Raw genomic sequence first — 20366 nt, 5'->3', positions numbered from 1 at the left:
GTTGTCAATACACGTTGAAGAATTTTTAGTAATTCTACTAGGTACATTTATGTGAAATTTAATGTGGTATTCTGTGTATCCTACCTACATAAAATAAGAGTGCCTTTTAGTACTACAATACCTGAAAATCTAATATTCTACTATCAAGAATGCTTAACAGTTAAAAACAAAAAAGTTATGGACGCCTATGACCGGTACTAGAAATTTTAACAATTAATGGAATCGATTTAACTCTAGAGGATAAATAATCGTACTAGTTTTCGTTTTTCTAAATAGAAGCGTTCTGGAGATATTTAAAAAAATCTAATTACAAGCTCTAGCTCCCTTAGGAAACATTTTTGGACTGGGTGAATTGGGTTAAATTGTCTTATAATTATCTGAGGAATCTCCGATCTTCGTTTGTCAGGAGAGTTTCAGGACACCCGGTATAATTTCGATTCTCACCGGTCTTGATTGAAAACCCCTATATTAGTTTAAAATTATTATGGTCACGAAACTTCTTCTTCTTCAAGTGCCATCTCCGCGGCGGAGGTCGGCAATTATCATAGCTATTCGGACTTTTAAGACTTCTGCTCTGAAAACATTTGATGTACATCCGTACCACTCTCTCAGGTTGCGCACCATGACATTCTACGCCTCCCTATGCTTCTCTTTCCTTGGATCTTTCCCTGTATAATCAGTAAGAGTAAGGTGTATTTCTCTCCACGTGTAATATGTCTAAAGATATTCCAATTTTCTTGTTTAAATTATATTTAAAATTTCTATTTCTTTATTCATCCTTCTCAGAACCTCTTTGTTTGTGACGTGTTCTGTCCACGATATTTTCAGAATTCTTCTATACACTCACAGCTCGAATGATTCCAGTTTTTTCATTGATGTCGTATTCAAGGTCCAAGATTCCATTCCATAAAATAAAATCGAAACAACATAACAACTCGCCAACCTAACTCTTAGTTCCAATTTTAAATCCCTTGTACATAGCACTCTTCTCATTTTGTTGAAATTTGCTCTAGCCTTTTCTATTCTGATTTTGATCTCCTGAATGTAATCATTTGTGGAGTTAATCATTGTTCTCAGATATGCATATTTGTCCACTTGTTCGAGGTTGGTTCCGACATGATGTTTTTTGCACTCACATTTCACAAATTTTTATTCAATACTATATTTAGCTAAGACATAAATTAAAAATGTGATAATTCTTTTTAAAACATTATCTACGATAATTAATCTAAAAAGGTATTCCCGATAAAACTAATTTGAATGGAGAATAATGCATTTGTTGTCATTAAACTAGCCGTCCGCCGGCGCCACTGAGTAAAGATCGATACAAGCTGTCTGGAGTAAGCAGTGTAGAAAAGTAAGTGATACGCCCATTTCAAATCGTAGTGTGCTTTAACTGCTAAAACAGCCTTAATAGGAACTCCATTTACCTTTATTCCAGCTGTTTTACCCTCAAGAGCGTTTTTCAGGATCTCTTTGGAGTAGGCGTTAAAAAGAGTTGGCGACAATACGCATCCCTGTCTCACTCCACATCTAATTTCAATTTCTTCTGACAGCTGTTAGTTAACACTTACTTTTGCTCGCTGTTTATAGTATAAATTTGATATGATCCCGAGGTCGTTGTAGTCAATCTTCTTTGACTTCAGGACATTCATTAATTGTTTATGTCGTACTTTATCGAATGCTTTATTATAGTCAATAAAGCATAAGTATATATCTTGATTGACGTCCAGGCAACTTTGTATCAGTAAATTAAGTGAAAAAAGAGCTTCACGCGTTCCTAGGCCTCTGCGAAAACCAAATTGTGTATCATTGTGTCACGAAACAGTGGAAGCGAATTAAAAGGCTATTTGGCAGTATAAATAAACAGTTGGATGATTATTCTATTTCAAGAGATATTAAGTATTTTTGTTGGAAGATTTTTTAAAGCGCAAATTAAAACCTTATACAGAATGGAACTTGAACTACATGAATTAAAACTTTATACAGAACGGGACAATTAAAATGCTACAATTAACTGTATCAGAAAAACAGTGATATCGATCATTTTCAAAAGGAGTGTAGCTGAAATTTATACTGACTCGTAAGTTGAGATTTTTTCTACATCCAAAAAAATATTTTTTCTCAAGGCTGCCTATAGAAAATTTACTTTAAAATATTTTCTTATAATTTTAAAATATTGCTTTTTTTAGGAAGACCAATTCACGAATCGTTTAATAGAAGAGAGTATATAGATACTGTTAGAGAGTCATTGCGGACAAAAATTTTGATTGGTTATCGAGAAGATGACATTGCTTTAATTAATCAAAGTTTAGCAAATGAAGAGAAGCTGATACAACAGATCCAAGAAAACTACCAGATATATGTAAATGCATTTGAGGATCTTCTCTTTAATGATCATATGTCGGCCAAACAACTTCTTGCGTAAGTTTGTATTTTTATTAGACAAAATGTTAAAAGCATTTATGTTGTATGTATTAATGCTTAAGTATGTATTTTCATAAATTTTTAAAAAATATATATCACATTTTATAGGCGGTGTTACTTACATGATACATTCTGCATATATATATATATATATATTTATATATATATATATATATATATATATATATATTTATATTATATATATATATATATATATATATATATATATATATATATATATATATATAGTAAAAAATACGACCGTTGATTAAATTTGGAATATATTCAATGGTTGAATAGCAGAGGTTTTATCGGTCAATAATTGGCAAATAAAAGACGTCAACTACTTTATTGCTTTATTTGAATACGTTTCGCTTTTATTTTTAAAAGCATCATCAGTTCACTACAAATAAAAAAGATTTTAGAATATAAGTAAACAAACCAACAGGGTTCATACTTACAAAAACAATTTGTAGGGTTTTTTTAAAGATGTTATAAAAACTCTACGATAACTTAACATTAAAGATTAAAAACTAAACAGGAGAAACGAAACAAAAAATACAAGTAAAACTGTAAGAACATTAGTTCATTTAATTTTAACCGATGGCTTCATTTGAACGTTGGTTTAAGCTCTTTCGAGGGTCAAATCACACTAATCTTTTCGATTGTTTTGGATCGGCTCGTCATAATTTTTACATGTGGCTTGTTATCGTCCATGTGTTTCTTTGGAATGCATGGTGCAGATTACGATTCTTAAGGGAAGTATCAAGCGGAACAGGGACAGACCTTTTTTTTAAAAAGGATTCATTAATTCCTTTTTCTTTAAAAAACACACAAACAAAAAAAAAAGAAAAAAAGAAGAAATTTGGAAAGAAAAATAGGATTGAAGTTACTGTCTTGTAAGGGTTTTATTTATTTTGTATGATGAGGGAATGATATATCTGACTCAAGTTGTCGATGTCAATTCTCTTATTTAGGGAGGATGGATGTTTAAGAATTTGACACATTTCAAGGATGGATCGCTTATGATGATTTTGTTGTTTGCACAGTATTTTGGTATTCGTGAAGTCGATACTGTGTTTGGTTGAAATGGCATGCTGTGCAAGGGCACAAGATGGTTTAGAAATCCTAATGTCGCTTTTGTGGGACGTTAGTCGACCTTGAAGGGAGCGGCTGGTCTGGCCAATGTAGCAGGAGTTGCACTCTACACAGGGTACTTGATAGACGACATTAGTTTGTTCTAGAGGGGCCAATGGAGTTTTTGTCTTAGAAAATAACTTACCTAAGGTTCTGGTATTTTTTAAGGCTATTTTAACAGGTAAGTTTTTGAAAAGTTTGTTAAGCTTGGTAGTGATTTGTGGGAAGTACGGGAGCGAAGCATATTTAGTGGTTTGTTCAGGAGTGAGGGGGGACTTATTAATCTGTATTTTGTTAGATATGGACGCTAATGTTAGCCCATTGGGTGTTTCGGTAATGGACTGCCCATAGCTTTTGGAATATAGAAATTTATTGATGAAGGATGCCGGATAGGAGTTATCTATGAGAATGTACTTCAGTAGATTAAGAGATTCTTCTTTGTAAAGCGGGTGTGTCAACATGTGTACTCTAAGGCTGAGGGCTTGTACCAGGTTAAGTTTGTATCTGATTGGGTGTGTCGAATGGTAATTTAAGAAACGGTTGCTAGCCATTTCTTTTCTGTACCAGATAGTGACTAATCTGTTATCAGGTGTGCGAATGATTCGCATATCTAAAAACGGGATACTGTTATCAACCTCAAATTCACATGTAAATTGTAGGTGAGGATCAAAGCAGTTAAAAACTGATAAGGTGTCAACCGCCTTATCAGACGGGGTTGCTAAAATAAGATCGTCGACATACCGTTTTACAAAGGGAACCTGGAAATCTAACTTCTTGATACTCTCATTAATAAGATCATCTAGTACAAAGTTGACTAGAATCGGAGAAATCGTGGAAAATTAAATAATTGGTGTCAAAAATTAATTTTAATAGTTCGGAAAAAGTTTCCCAAGATATCGGACTGTGGGGTTGGATTTGATTCCAATGGTTACGGAGAGAGGTTAGTACACTGGAAAGTGGAAGGTTTGTGAACAAGGATACTACGTCAAAACTTACTAAGACAAAGCCTCTGGGTAGTTGATAATTATTAATAAATTCACTGAACTGGAAAGAATCTGTTATGTTGAAGTCATTGTCATAATTGTATGCTTGTGACAGAATGTTCGTGAGGAATTGGGCTATATTTGTGTTCGGAGCATTTATTGACGATAATATGGGTCGCATACTTAGATGTGGCTTATGAATTTTGGGGAGACAGTAAAATCTAGGAGCATAGCCATTGTAATTATGGAGGGATTTGGCTAGTTTCTCGTCAATAATTTTTTTGTTTTTTAGTTCAGTGATATATCGGTTGATTTTGTTGGTGTAGGTTGAAGTGGGATTGCGAAGAAGTGGTTGATAGTATTTGCTATCATCTAGGAGTTGCTGGCTCAGGTTAATATATTGCTCTCTCATCATAAGGACTGTGGCATTACCTTTATCACTAGTTAATACCATTAGGTCAGGGTGTTTTTTTAGAAAAGTGGACGCTTGTTCATAAATAAGATCAAAATCGGTTTTGGCGTTGGAAGGTTTATGCGAGAAGTTAGTGAGAATGTTATTGGCAGATGATCTTAATTCAAGAAGGTCATTGGTTTCAGACTGAGATAGTATGTTTTCTATGTCAGCTACGAAATTACATACGGAGTAGTCCTTGATTGAGGGTTGTAATCCGAACTTTGGTCCGAGAGAAAGAAGTTTAAGGACGTTGTTGGGTATTTGGATGTCTGTGAGATTTTTTATTCATTTCTCGTGAAATGGTAAGCGATTGAACGGAGTGGTCCCAAGCTTGTTTAATTTGTTTTGGAGATGAGATAGAGATTTCTGTAGAAAGAAGTTATATTTTTTGATTAGGAAAGATTCATATTGATCCAAAATGGCGGAGGGAAGAAGATGTTCAAGTTGGATGAATATGTTTGACATTTGTCGATGAATGAATGCTATATCGGAATGTACGGACGAAATATGGCCACGGTCGGACGGAATGTACGGACGAAATATGGACGAAATATACCCACTTCAACCTACACCAACAAAATCAACCGATATATCACTGAACTAAAAAACAAAAAAATTATTGACGAGAAACTAGCCAAATCCCTCCATAATTACAATGGCTATGTTCCTAGATTTTACTGTCTCCCCAAAATTCATAAGCCACAACTAAGTATGCGACCCATATTATCGTCAATAAATGCTCCGAACACAAATATAGCCCAATTCCTCACGAACATTCTGTCACAAGCATACAATTATGACAATGACTTCAACATAACAGATTCTTTCCAGTTCAGTGAATTTATTAATAATTATCAACTACCCAGAGGCTTTGTCTTAGTAAGTTTTGACGTAGTATCCTTGTTCACAAACCTTCCACTTTCCAGTGTACTAACCTCTCTCCGTAACCATTGGAATCAAATCCAACCCCACAGTCCGATATCTTGGGAAACTTTTTCCGAATTATTAAAATTAATTTTTGACACCAATTATTTAATTTTCAACGACAAATATTATCGGCAAATTTTTGGAACTCCTATGGGATCCACGATTTCTCCGATTCTAGTCAACTTTGTACTAGATGATCTTATTAATGAGAGTATCAAGAAGTTAGATTTCCAGGTTCCCTTTGTAAAACGGTATGTCGACGATCTTATTTTAGCAACCCCGTCTGATAAGGCGGTTGACACCTTATCAGTTTTTAACTGCTTTGATCCTCACCTACAATTTACATGTGAATTTGAGGTTGATAACAGTATCCCGTTTTTAGATATGCGAATCATTCGCACACCTGATAACAGATTAGTCACTACCTGGTACAGAAAAGAAATGGCTAGCAACCGTTTCTTAAATTACCATTCGACACACCCAATCAGATACAAACTTAACCTGGTACAAGCCCTCAGCCTTAGAGTACACATGTTGACACACCCGCTTTACAAAGAAGAATCTCTTAATCTACTGAAGTACATTCTCATAGATAACTCCTATCCGGCATCCTTCATCAATAAATTTCTATATTCCAAAAGCTATGGGCAGTCCATTACCGAAACACCCAATGGGCTAACATTAGCGTCCATATCTAACAAAATACAGATTAATAAGTCCCCCCTCACTCCTGAACAAACCACTAAATATGCTTCGCTCCCGTACTTCCCACAAATCACTACCAAGCTTAACAAACTTTTCAAAAACTTACCTGTTAAAATAGCCTTAAAAAATACCAGAACCTTAGGTAAGTTATTTTCTAAGACAAAAACTCCATTGGCCCCTCTAGAACAAACTAATGTCGTCTATCAAGTACTCTGTGCAGAGTGCAACTCCTGCTACATTGGCCAGACCAGCCGCTCCCTTCAAGGTCGACTAACGTCCCATAAAAGCGACATTAGGATTTCTAAACCATCTTGTGCCCTTGCACAGCATGCCATTTCAACCAAACACAGTATCGACTTCACGAATACCAAAATACTGTGCAAACAACAAAATCATCATAAGCGATCCATCCTTGAAATGTGTCAAATTCTTAAACATCCATCCTCCCTAAATAAGACAACCGACATCGACAACTTGAGTCAGATCCCTCATCATACAAAATAAATAAAACCCTTACAAGACAGTAACTTCAATCCTATTTTTCTTTCCAAATTTCTTCTTTTTTTCTTTTTTTTTTTGTTTGTTTATTTTTTAAAGAAAAAGGAATTAATGAATCCTTTAAAAAAAAAAAGTCCGTCCCTGTTCCGCTTGATACTTCCCTCAAGAATCGTAATCTGCACCATGCATTCCAAAGAAACACATGGACGATAACAAGCCACATGTGAAAATTATGACGAGCCGATCCAAAACAATCGAAAAGATTAGTGTGGTTTGACCCTCGAAAGAGCTTAAACCAACGTTCAAATGAAGCCATCGGTTAAAATTAAATGAACTAATGTTCTTACAGTTTTACTTGTATTTTTTTTTTCGGTTCTCCCGTTTAGTTTTTAATCTTTAATGTTAAGTTATCGTAGAGTTTTTATAACATCTTTAAAAAACCCTACAAATTGTTTTTGTAAGTATGAACCCTGTTGGTTTGTTTACTTATATTCTAAAATCTTTTTTATTTGTAGTGAACTGATGATGCTTTTAAAAATAAAAGCGAAACGTATTCAAATAAAGCAATAAAGTAGTTGACGTCTTTTATTTGCCAATTATTGACCGATAAAACCTCTGCTATTCAACCATTGAATATATTCCATATATATATATATATATATATATATATATATATATATATATATATATATATATATATATATATATATATATATATATATATATGTTAGATCACTAATCACGTATATGACTTTTTAAAAAAGAACTTTATTTGTTACAAATTAAATATTAAATAATAGTACAAAAAATTAATTTAAAATGACTACAATAACTGGACTGGTCGAAGTTGCAGCTAAGAGTGGTTCCGGCATCTGAGAATGGTAATTTATAGGTTTGGTATGAAGTGCTGAATTGCTGTTCCCATGAATATTGGCCAACGGTTCATACAAAGTTCTACTGCGTGCTCAGCGGTTTCTATGGGAATGGGATGATGAATTCTGAAGTCGGCGAACTTAAGCTAGTTCAAGGTTAATATTTTCTCATATAACAGCTCCCCTTATTAGTGAAAAGTCAATGCCATTGCTTTGACTTTTACAGAGTAATTGGTGTTTCTGCTTCGCTTTCTTGTTGGACATTGGGTCTTCTTCTGAAGGAGGCTAAGCCCTGAAGTTTCTGTCTAATGGAATTTCTGCGTGGTAATGAAGTTGGAGGCTGATCCTGGGACAAGGAGATTGCAATTTTTGGGAATATTTTGGTTCGGTATTTGCAGAAAAGGTATAAGATAACTAGGATAATAATCAGGGATAAGGTTGATATAGTGAATAAGGATAGATGTTCCTCAATAAATGATTGGCTCATAATATGGTCCAGTTCTTCTGAATATTGGTCCAATTTGTGTTGTGCAATATTTAAGTCATCTACGTTGATCTTACTGAGTTTTAGTGGTTTCAATTTTGAAAGGTGACTCTTTGTCTCAAAATGGTCACAGCATCTGTAGGGTACGTTAACTGGGTGACTTCTATACGTGATATTTGTATATTTCTCAATTTCTTCTCTAGCATGAATTCTGGTACTGCCGATGAATGCAATACATTCAGGAATTAATCTTAAGATTGAATTTGTTTTGATTATTTGTGTAATGACGTCTTTTCTTGCACATTTGATTGTTACTGGTAATGGATCGGAAATGGTTAGTAACCATAAATTTCGGTCAATTTCTTGTACATTGTAACCTTGTGCCAAGAGCATGGACATCTGGCAAGTTTTTGGTAAGTTGCTGAGAGGTTTCAAAAGCTGGGCTTCACATATAGCATCTGTGTCTATGGGATACGGAAGAATGTCTGTACACATTCTTTGGTTTTGACTGATTTGTTTGCATTTTTCGGTGTCCATGGGTAAAACATATGAAATTGAATCATCATCTCGCGCTATGTATTTATGAACAGTTGAAAGTAAATGATGAAAACCAGTTTGATTATCTAATATTGGTATTGAATATAATTGATACAAGGTGAATATTTCGGGATCAACTAACGGAATTTCGAGGACGAAAACAATTTTTGAATCAAGCTGATAAGCTTGCAGTTTTATTATGTCAATATACTGAGCTATATTTGACATATAAGTGGGTAGAGGCAATACGTTATTTTGTAATGACTGTGAGATTTCTTTTAATGCGTCCATTAAGTCTATGGGCGAAATAATAGAACTATGTAGAATTTGCAGGCGAGAGAATGTGATAGAATTTAGTATATCATTTAAATAATTTTCTAAAAATACGTAGCTTTCCATTAAGGACTCACATAAATCTAGTATTTGTAATTGTGCTTGGTAAAAGGAGATGTCATTATTAATGTCCAGAAGTGTAGTCTCGATAGTTTTTAAGTCTTTGTTAAAGGTTTCTTCGTCTATTTGCAATTTTTGAATTGTAGTGTTGAAAGTTCTTATAACTGAAGTGGTAACAGATATTTGATTTTTTAGGAGATTTTCAATTTGAGTTTCATCAGAATTTTATCTTATTTATACATTTATTAAAGTATTCGCCATCAGAGGCGTCTAAATTTCCAGTAATAGATTTCCAGATTGTTCCAATACCATTTACTAAACCGCGTTTTAGGCGTTTATTATAAGGTACTGTGTCAGAGGTTATTTCTTTATATTTTAAATTAACGGAGTTTGAGATTTGTTTTAACAGACTAACATGTGTCTGTACTTCGGCTTGAAAGGCAAGTTTTCTCGGTGTATCCACGTTAATAAATTTTTCTAACAGGTTTTCCAAAATTCTGTCATTATTGGATATTGTAGTTTTGATAGGTAATAATTCTTTGTAAACAAGTAAAGTCCATTTGTCATTAGATATTCGTATAGTTCCTTTTTCATGAAAAAATATTCCAATTGTGTTATTAATTGGAGTGAGGAGAATTTGGGATTGGACGATAGGAAGGAGTCCATAGAATCTGTAAAGGAAAATTATTCAAAATAAGGTTTCAGTCTGTCAAAATTTACTTTAGAGGTTTGGTTAGTTTTGGGGTTAAGGATAATTGCGGAATTTGTAAAAACTTCTTGAATTTCGAAAGGTCCATTAAAAAGATTATCCGATTTTGATTTAATTTGGGATTCTTTTACGTAAACTTTGTCACCAATTTTAAAATCAGGTCTTCGTTCTGAAATATTCTCGTCAAATCTTACTTTCGCCTTTTCTTTCTGTCTTTCTGTTTTAGTTCTGGCTACTTTATAAAAATATTCCATGCGATTATTCAGGTCTCGAATATATTTACTCATTAGTGTTTTTTGATTGTATAGAGTTTCTGGTGGTCGGCCTGCAGTGTGCCCAAATATAAGTTCATATGGTGTGAAACCGTGGGTCTTATTCTTTGTGTTGTTATAGCATATTATTGCATAAGGAAGTATAGTGAAGGGATGATCGTTTGGGTTCTCGGCTTGATTTGCTCTAATCATTTCTGAGAGTGTGGCATGAAACCTTTCTATAGATCCATTAGATTGTGGATGGTTAACGCTAGAAAATGTTAGTTTAATGTCGTATAATTCGCATAGATCTTTGATTATAGCATTCTCGAATTCTCGACCGCAGTCACAATGAATTCTTAGTGGTGTTCCATAGTGTTGAAAAAAGAGTAGGAGTGTCTTGACTACTGTTACTGCCTTTTTGTCTTCCAAAGGATAGGCTTGCGTGAATTTTGTCAATTCGTCACGAATAGTTAAAGCGTAGTTCCTAGTAGGGTATTCGAATATGTCCATATTTATTCTTTCGAATGGTGTTTTTGGAGTTTCTGTTATGACTAGTGGTCCACTTAAGTTTTTCCTGCAAATCTTAACTTTTTGGCAAATTTCACATGCTTTTACAAATTTCTCTACATCTTTTGTTAAATTCTTCCAATTGTATTTCTGCTTTATTCTTCTGACAGTTTCGTTTATTCCTCGATGTAAATTGTTTTTACCACAATGGTAATGATCTAAAATTTGAGGGATTTCGTCTTCGCTGGCTGTTTTAATTATATTTTGACAGATTCTTAATTTTAATTCTTTGTCAGCAAAAATATAAGAAAATATTTCTAGGATAGGTAGTTCGAGATTATTTTCGACGCAATATATTTTTGATTCATCGAATTGATCTTTATTTGCAAAAAGTACAAGAAACAAGTGTGATATTACTCGTTCGGGATCAAACGGTAATGGTATAATAAAATATTTTCGATCTTTTACAGTTTTGCTGTGTACAATATTAATTCTTCGGTTACTATATTCCATGTTTTCTTCGAATATGTCATTCATTATTTTCTCGTGGAGTTCTTCAAGTTTATTTTGCCAAAAAAATGTAACAATATTTTTGTTGGATTTGTCTAATAAGTCCGTATTCGATGTTTCAATTTTAGAATAATCGATTATTGACTTAGTTCTATACAGTTCGATAAACTTGTCAAGTTCTTCGGACATTTTTTCTATATTTTCTTCATCGTCGTCTTCGTTTTCTTGAGTTTCCGTGTCATCTTCATTCGATGCATGTAATGAGATTTTTGATTGAAAGTTTGCACAATCCTTGAAATGGTTAATCTTTATCCTTGAGAGGGCATCTGCATTTCTGTTTATTTTTCCTGCGCGATGTTCTATTTTATAATTGTATTCTTCGAGTTTTAGGCGCCAACGCGCTAATCGGCTTCCGGGATCTTTTATCGAGAAAAGCCATGTAAGGGGTCGATGATCGGTAATCAGGGTGAATTTTCGGCCAAAAAGATATGGTCTAAAATGTTTGACTGCCCATACGATAGCTAATAGTTCTCTCTCTATCGTCGAATATTTTGTTTCGGCACCGCATAATGTTCTGGAGGCATAAGCTATGGGTAAATCTTTTCCAATAGGGCCTTGTGATAGAACAGCTCCAATCGCGAATGCACTAGCGTCAGTTGTTAGTAAAAATGGTTCCTCAAAATTGGGATATATAAGTATTGGATCCGAAGTTAAAATATTTTTGAGTTCGTTAAAGGCTTCTTTGCAATCAGAATTAAAAATAAAAGGTACGTCTTTCTGAAGTAGTTTCGTAAGTGGTTTAGAAATTTTGGCAAAATTTGGAATAAATCTTCTATAGTAACCGGCTAAGCCTAAGAATGACTTTATTTCTTTGGTGTTCTTTGGTTCCGGAAGTTTTTGATACAAGATATTTTAGCTGGATTTGTTTTTACACCATTTTCTGTTACAAGGTGGCCCAAATATGCTACTTCTTTTCTTAAAAATTCGCACTTGTCTGGCTGTATTTTTAAATTTGCTTTTCGTAACCTTTTAAAAACTTCTGTTAGTCGTGACATGTGATCATGAATAGTGGGTGAGTAGATAATTATGTCATCCATATACACTAAGCATCTTTCGTTTTGTATTCCTAAGAGGATGTTGTCCATTACTCTCTGGAAAGTAGATGGAGCATTCATTAGTCCGAATGGCATGCGAACAAATTCGTAATGTCCATTTTCGATGGAAAAGGCCGTTTTCTGGATGTCTTGTGGCTCGATTTCAATCTGGTGAAATCCAGACGCTAAATCTAGTGTTGTGAAGTATTGGCATCTTCCTAGTTGGTCCAATAGTTCTGATATTTGTGGTAGAGGATAACGGTCTTGTACTGTGAGTTCGTTGAGTTTTCGATAATCAATAACAACTCGCCATTTTTGTTTTCCTGACGCATCTAATTTCTTCGGTACGACCCAGACTGGACTCGACCAGGGCGAGACGCTTTTCTGGATTATTCCTTCTTCTAACATTTTATTAATTTGCGTCTTTACCTCTTCCTTATGTATTTGAGGATATCTATAGGATTTAGTGAAGACAGGTTTAGCGTTGTTTGTTTCGATTTTGTGCTTGATTTCGTTTGTGAAGGTCAGTTTGTCGCCTTCGACATAAAATATATCTGCGTATTCAGTACATATATCTAGAATTAGTTCTTGTTCTTCGCAATTTAGATGATCAATTCTTAGTTGTTCTTTAATTATTCGTGTTCTATCTACTACGGGTTCTTCAAAATCATTTCCGTTGTAGGATAGGATTGTCTCCGAATTTTTGAAAGGTTCGATTGAAATGTCTGAAAATTCGATTGTCTTCGGCATAGCATTAGCATTTAGTACGGAAGTTAAGAATTCTCCATTTTCATCTACATGGACTAATGCATGAGGTAATCTAACTTTTTCTAGTTCTTGAGCTGATAATATGGCATCTGTATTTGATAAGTTGCATTTTAGTCTGCATATTTGTTCGGTCCGGCTGTCAATGGTAATTCTGTTTTTTCCTTTTATTCGTTTTCTCTCTGGTCTTTCAAGATTTTTGTCTTGATCTTGGTTTTTTACGATAGTATATTTTTCATTTATAGGGTTTTGATATTTTAAATTTGATTCCTGTTTAGAATCTAATTTAATTTTTATTTTAGGTTCGTTTTGTCTTATTTCTGTGGGGTGTGTCAGTGTTTGGTCTTTAGGAGGTGTGTTTGTCTCGTGTCCTACTTTGTGAAGGGTGACAGTTTTAAAATTTGTATGCAACTGTCGGGATTTAAGATCTATTACGCATTCATAATGATCTAGAAAGTCTAGGCCTATTATGCCATCGAAATCAATGTCTAGATTGAAAATAAAGACTTTGTGAGGATTATCGGCAGTGAAGGGAATCAGGACAGATTCTGTTATTAACAATTTTTGATCGGTTATACCTTGAATAGTAACGTTTTCAGGAAATCTATTATGATAATTGCGTGCTGTGTTTTCTTTGAAAACAGTGATTCCAGCACCTGTGTCGATTAAAAGTTTAAAAGTGTTGGTAGCATCGTTAATGTAATATAAATTTTTGGGACTCATTGTATGAAATGGAGTTACATGAATGTCTGTTCGGGAAAATTGAGATCCGGATGAAAGTTGTCTAAGTTGAGTGCTTGGATTTGTTCTTGGATATTCGTAATATCCGTTGAGGGGTTCGTATGATTGGGAGGATGATTTTGATTTTGAAGTGAAAGAAAATCCTGATAATTTTGTGTGTTATTGGTTTCGTAAATGTTATCACTTTGTGGATTATTTTCTGTATAATAATCCGTTTCATAGTTTTCATAGTTATCAGTATTATAATAATTATCTGTATAGTAATCGTCTGTATAATAGTTAGTCGTCATTTCATCAGGGTATTCGTTTAAAACATGTGCTCTTTGGAAGTTTGGGTTTCTTTGAATAACAGATGGACGATTTTGATTTTGATTTTGAGATGAAAAGGAAGGTCTCTGTTGGTTGAAATTTGGATTGTTGGACGAATATTGATTCCTATTAGGGTTCTGATTGTTTTGATAGTTGTTAGGTCCATTATTATATTGGTTTTGATAACCGTGTGGCCTAGAAAAAGTTTGGTTTGGCTGTACGAAACGTGAAGAGCGGCATTCATTATTTAGATGACCAATGCGGCCACAATTTGTACATTTTGTAAACTGAGATGAGGGTCTTCTCATTGGTTGAGAGGATTTAGGAATAGTTGATCTAGAATTAGATTTTTGTTCTTCAAAATATGACAATTGAAGTTCGCGTCTAATACGATTGCTTGCTTCAATGAGATCTTTTGGATTACTAGCCCTAATAATTTGTCCTAGACGAGGTTCTAAACCGGTTAAAAGTGTGTTTAGGGCCATGGTATCGATTAAGTCACATTGGGCAATTTTTTGATCTGGGGATAAATTTGCTACTTGGATCGAGGCGTGCATTTTTGCATTCAGAACTTGTAAACGGTTAAAGAAAGTTAGAGGAGATTCGTTAGATAGTTGTCTTAGTCTTTGTAAGTCTTGTATTAAGGAGGTCAGGTCTCTACTGTCTCCGAAATGTAGATTTAGTAATTGTTTTATTTCTGTATAAGAAATTGGTTTTCTAGAATTAATAAGCTGTGCAGCTTTACCTTTGAGTTTATTTTTTACGTGAATCGTTAATAGAAGGCGCTGATCGCCTGTGGCCATTTTAAAAGCACAGTCGCACGCATCTAAAAATGTAGAAAGAGAAATCGGATCGCCTTCAAATTCTGGGATAATAGAAAATATTTCCGAAAGCTTGTATGGTTCGATTTCTTGTTGAGTCTGGGAACGTGTCTCAGGCATTTTTCGAGAAATTTTTAAACGAAAATGAAAAATAGAAGTATGGAGAAATATAAAATGTATCAGTATATAAGGGAGAAAAAAAAATGTGGTGGTATATAAAGGGCAAAAATGTATCAATATAAAAATATCAAATAATATATCAACAAAAATGTATCAAATATACCAAATAAAAATATATCAAGAAAAATATACCAAAATATAGCAAGTAAAAAAAAATATGTCAATAAAATATCAGTATAAAATAGTATGTAAAGAAATATCAATAATTTCAAATATTAGATAATCAACTTGTATTTTCTTTTATGTATCTTGATTAATTGACTTGCAGTATAGTCAATTTCGTAAATTATTATAACAAAATTATTAACGAGATGATTCAAAATCCACTTACATAAAGAAGAACATCGGGACGCCTTGTTCTCTCTGCTCAGCTACCAGGGGCTTCACTAGGTGTTCCTTCCGTAGATTACAGGACTGAGGTTGTTCGGAGATGCTTTCTTCTTTAAGGGTTGTCTTGTTCTCTCTGCTCGGCTACCAGGGGCTTCACTAGGTGTTCCTTCCGTAGGTCACAGGAGTGAGGACTTCCGTAGATTCTTTGTTCCGTTAAGGGATGAGAATCCGCCGCTGCCAGTGAGTATACACGTGTTCTAGCAACGTTAACCGGATCCTACTGACTGCGCCAATTGTTAGATCACTAATCACGTATATGACTTTTTAAAAAAGAACTTTATTTGTTACAAATTAAATATTAAATAATAGTACAAAAAATTAATTTAAAATGACTACAATAACTGGACTGGTCGAAGTTGCAGCTAAGAGTGGTTCCGGCATCTGAGAATGGTAATTTATAGGTTTGGTATGAAGTGCTGAATTGCTGTTCCCATGAATATTGGCCAACGGTTCATACAAAGTTCTACTGCGTGCTCAGCGGTTTCTATGGGAATGGGATGATGAAATCTGAAGTCGGCGAACTTAAGCTAGTTCAAGGTTAATATTTTCTCATATAACATATATATATATATATATATATATATATATATATATATATATATATATATATATATATATATACAAATAACACAGTTTATTAGGGCTGCAGTCAGAAAATTTGGCCGGGATGTTACAGAAACACTCTTTTGACTTTTGGTCTAGCTTTCGGAATTGTTTAATTCCTTTTTTAAGACACTGTAATTAAAAGAATGTGTAAATATTTACAATATATCACAAATTGTCAGTGCAACTTACTAGTCGTTGAGATTAGTTATATAAAGCTATGACACTCAACATTAATAACAAACATATAAAATATAACATTAAAATAATTAACAAAATACAATTTAAAATAGTTATTGATAGTAAAACTTCGTTTGTGACATCTTTTAATGGTGTGTTTAACTGATCCACAGAGAACAGAAAGAAAAAACAAACATAGTATGATCAATATGTAATTAGGTGTTCTTCATGTTTTATTAATGGAAGTAGTATATTAAACCTGTCTTGATGGTATGCAACATGTTTTGCATGCAGGTGTATTATGGTGTGTATATGTAAAAGTAAATCTTTATTTTATTTTTGATGTTTTGTCAGTAAATAACAATAAATGTTGCTCAGTTTATCTATGTCAGACTTTTTATTTATACAAGACGTATTGGATTTTATGAAACACATTTCCAAGAAAACACGTTTTGAATTTGAATGTAAGAAACAAAGTGCGATGTTACAAATTATGAACACTGAAGTCGTACCCAATTATATCGTGGAAGCTCATACATTAGAATATTTTCATATGCTGATTTACTGTGCAGCAACAGCAATTGCTAATGTTATGGGCATTAAGATCAGAACACAACAGGGTACTAATATCAAAAGGACAGATATCAGAGTTGCACAGTAATCAGAAGAGCTAAAGAAATAATGCTAACCACTCAAGACACTCACAATATAATCCAGAAAACGACACAGCACAACAGTGCCTGGATACATTAAAACAAAAATTTTCCGTTTACTCAGGCCGACTAAGGAGATACCAAATTGTACCCAAGCCAAGAAGAAATTCATGAGTTTTGGGGAAATCAATTTTCAACACCAGAGGCTCTTAACATCAATGCTGTATGGATCGAAGATACGGCGCACAACTGCCAGCACTAAGTGACTGCTCCGTACGAACCGAAAAGTTTTAAATATTATCAAAGAGCTTCGTAACTGGAAATCTCCTGGACCAGACGGCGTTCAGAACTTCTGGTTTAAGAAGTTCTGGAGTATTCATGAGTGCTTATCAGCATTAATTATTCACAGTATTTCTAATTCACAGGAAATACCAGCTTTCCTAACCCAGGAAACAACTTATTTAATACCAAAAGATCAAAATAACACCCAAGATCCAACTAAGTATCGCCCAATTACTTGTCTGCCAACTCTGTATAAATTGGTCACATACAGTGTATCACCTAAACAATATCATATAGCTTCAGCAGAAAGGATGCGTTAAGGGTTCCATGGGCTGCAAAGGACAACTTATCATTGATTCTGTCATTTCTAACCAAGCATATAGCAAAAAAAGGAATCTCTTTACTGCTTTCATCGACTACAAGAAATCGTTTGATTCAGTGCCGCATGAATGACTCATAGATATGTTAAAAATATATAAAGTCGATGATAACATAGTGACCTTTTTAAAATATATAATATCCGGTTGGAAGACAAACATTCACCTTCAAATACTTGGTGAAAACAATATCGAAACTGAAAATATTGCAATCAACCGGGACCTATTTCAAGGAGACTCGTTGAGTCCACTGTGGTTCTCTCTAGCGATGAACCCCTTATCCCAGCTACTGAACTCAACTGACACAGGTTTTAGCATCAAAAATAACACTACTGTTGTGGCAAAGCCTAATCATCTATTGTATATGGATGATTTAAAACTATTGGCTTCCACTCGAAGCCACCTGGAACAGTTGCTGAAAACAGTAGAAAATGTCTCTAATGATATTAATATGCACTTCGGTCTTGACCGAAGTGCCGTGTCTTATATAATAATAAGTAATAGTGATATTTAGGTCCTCTCATTATATGGCCAAAGTATTGGACCTTTCTTATTTTGATAATGTTAATCAATTCTCGCTCTTTGTGCATGGTATCTAGCACACATTCGTTAGATATGTGTGCTGTCCATGGGATTCTGAGCATGCGACAGTAACGCCATAATGCGAACGCTTCTAATGTATTAAGATTTTTTATTTTTGTTCTCCAGGTTTCACATCCATAGAAAAAAGCGGACCAGTGGTAGCACTGCAATACTCTTAGACGTGTGGTCAGTGACTGACCTCTACTACACAACATAGAACGCTAGTTGTTAAAGCTTTTTCGTGCAATGTTTATTCTGGTCGAAATTTCCTCGGCACTTTCAACTCTGCGGTTAATCCAACTACCCAGATATCTAAAGTGTTCCACCCTTTCCAGGATTTTGTTAACTAATTTTAGTATTGAGTCTTCAATATTAATTTTACGATCACCATTCCAGCATTATCATACCAATACACAAAAAAGGAAACAGTAAAAATGGTATCAATTACATTACAATCACCTTGCATAAGACAATTCTTAAACTGCTAACAAGGATATTTGTCCAAAAAATTAATGAAAAATACAGTTAGTAAAGATTCAAAGTTAATTTCCATCTGTTTAAAGAAAGTTTTTCATTACCTCCCCTTACACAGGTATTTTTTTAAATTGTACTCTGGTAGCCTAATATAGACTATTCTGTCACAAATATTAGTATTAGAAGATATCTTAATCATTGTATATATTTCTTAGTTTTCTGCTATTGCAATAGAGCATTTATATAGAAATTTAATATTCTGGATTTATTTAATAGAGAGGCTGAGGCGGTAACAAATGAAGCTTATGAAAAATATGAAGAATATAAAAGACTGTCGAAAAAGTATGGTTCAATGAGAGCTGCTCTATACGGGTCCGAAGAAAAATGGCGTAACTGCAAGATGTATCAGAGTTTCTTATACAATATTAGTCCACTACAATGGAGAAACGAACATCCAGAACAAAAATCCAAAGTAAGGTTATTATCAATAATACACATAGTTTCAAATTATGTTGCTCCCAAAATTTCGCTATTATTAATTATTTTCAGAAACTACTGCTTTAGATCATTTATAAAAAAAATATAACGTTGACAGATATTTTTTGTTTTAAAAGAGAGTTTGTTTTTACGAATAAATAATGTATTTAACAATTTTAATATTGTGTATCTCCACAACGGTTATCGATGCAAGCCTGGACTCGAGCTCTCATACTGCTAACAAGTTGATCAATCATTTCCTATGGCAGGGTTTGCCATTCTTCTCTACAGGCAAATGTAAGTTCATCATGGGTTCTAGGAGGATCCCTTCAAGTCCAGAAAAGCATATCCCATGCATGTTCAGTGGGTTTATGTCTGGGGACATCGCAGATCACTCCAAACAGCGAATACCTTCTATCTCATTAACCGCTTAAGTCCCATGTGGGCGGGCGTTATCATCCATAAATACATAATTTTCATCCACAGCTCCTCGCCGCATGAGGTTTTAAAATCCGTACAATTTCCAGCCCATCCGTATGATTTACCTTTGTCCTGTTAGTCAATATCCACCAATTCCGTGCGTCCACCTGCCATAATGCCTGCCCAAAACATAACACTGCACCAGCGAGAGAAAGTATGGGACGGACATGTGCTAGTTGTGCAGCTCCTCTTAGCTCTCTGCAAACACAAATTCGCCGGCTATCATTATATATACAGATTCTGGTCTCGTCTGAACAAAGCACAAAATTCCAAAACTGTTAAGGGAGCTGTATGTGCTTTTAAGCTTACTGGAGGCAGTGCAAAACATGTCTAGGTCGTAGCTAAGGAACTCTTATTGGTCGACGAGGACTCCTCGAACTTGACTTAAAATTCTTCTTCTTATTGTCTTCTTCTTCTTTTTATGTAGACATGACTCTATCTGTTTTTCAATGTGCCTCCAGTAAGTTGTCTTTACTACTCTATTTGTTGTCATTCGGCTTATATGATCGTTCCATTCTACTCCTCTATTTCTTAATCAGTTCTTGATGTTCTCCACCTTGC

The 20366-nt window shown here is 34.2% G+C and overlaps 1 protein-coding gene across 1 annotated transcript in view; it reads left to right on the top strand.

The window, feature by feature from the left end:
* The window catches only part of LOC140437066 (cilia- and flagella-associated protein 100), a 56619-nt gene that overhangs the window by 14501 nt on the left and 21752 nt on the right, over nucleotides 1-20366 (top strand). The window contains exons 3-4 of the mRNA XM_072526317.1: nucleotides 2193-2424; nucleotides 19125-19320. Of these exons, the coding sequence (XP_072382418.1) occupies nucleotides 2193-2424; nucleotides 19125-19320 (428 nt within the window). The remainder of the gene's footprint in view (nucleotides 1-2192; nucleotides 2425-19124; nucleotides 19321-20366) is intronic.

Source organism: Diabrotica undecimpunctata, chromosome 3, assembly GCF_040954645.1.
Source record: "Diabrotica undecimpunctata isolate CICGRU chromosome 3, icDiaUnde3, whole genome shotgun sequence".
NCBI lineage: Eukaryota > Metazoa > Arthropoda > Insecta > Coleoptera > Chrysomelidae > Diabrotica > Diabrotica undecimpunctata.
The sequence above is the reverse complement of the archived record's forward strand: the minus strand, read 5'-3'. Positions and strand labels throughout refer to the sequence as shown.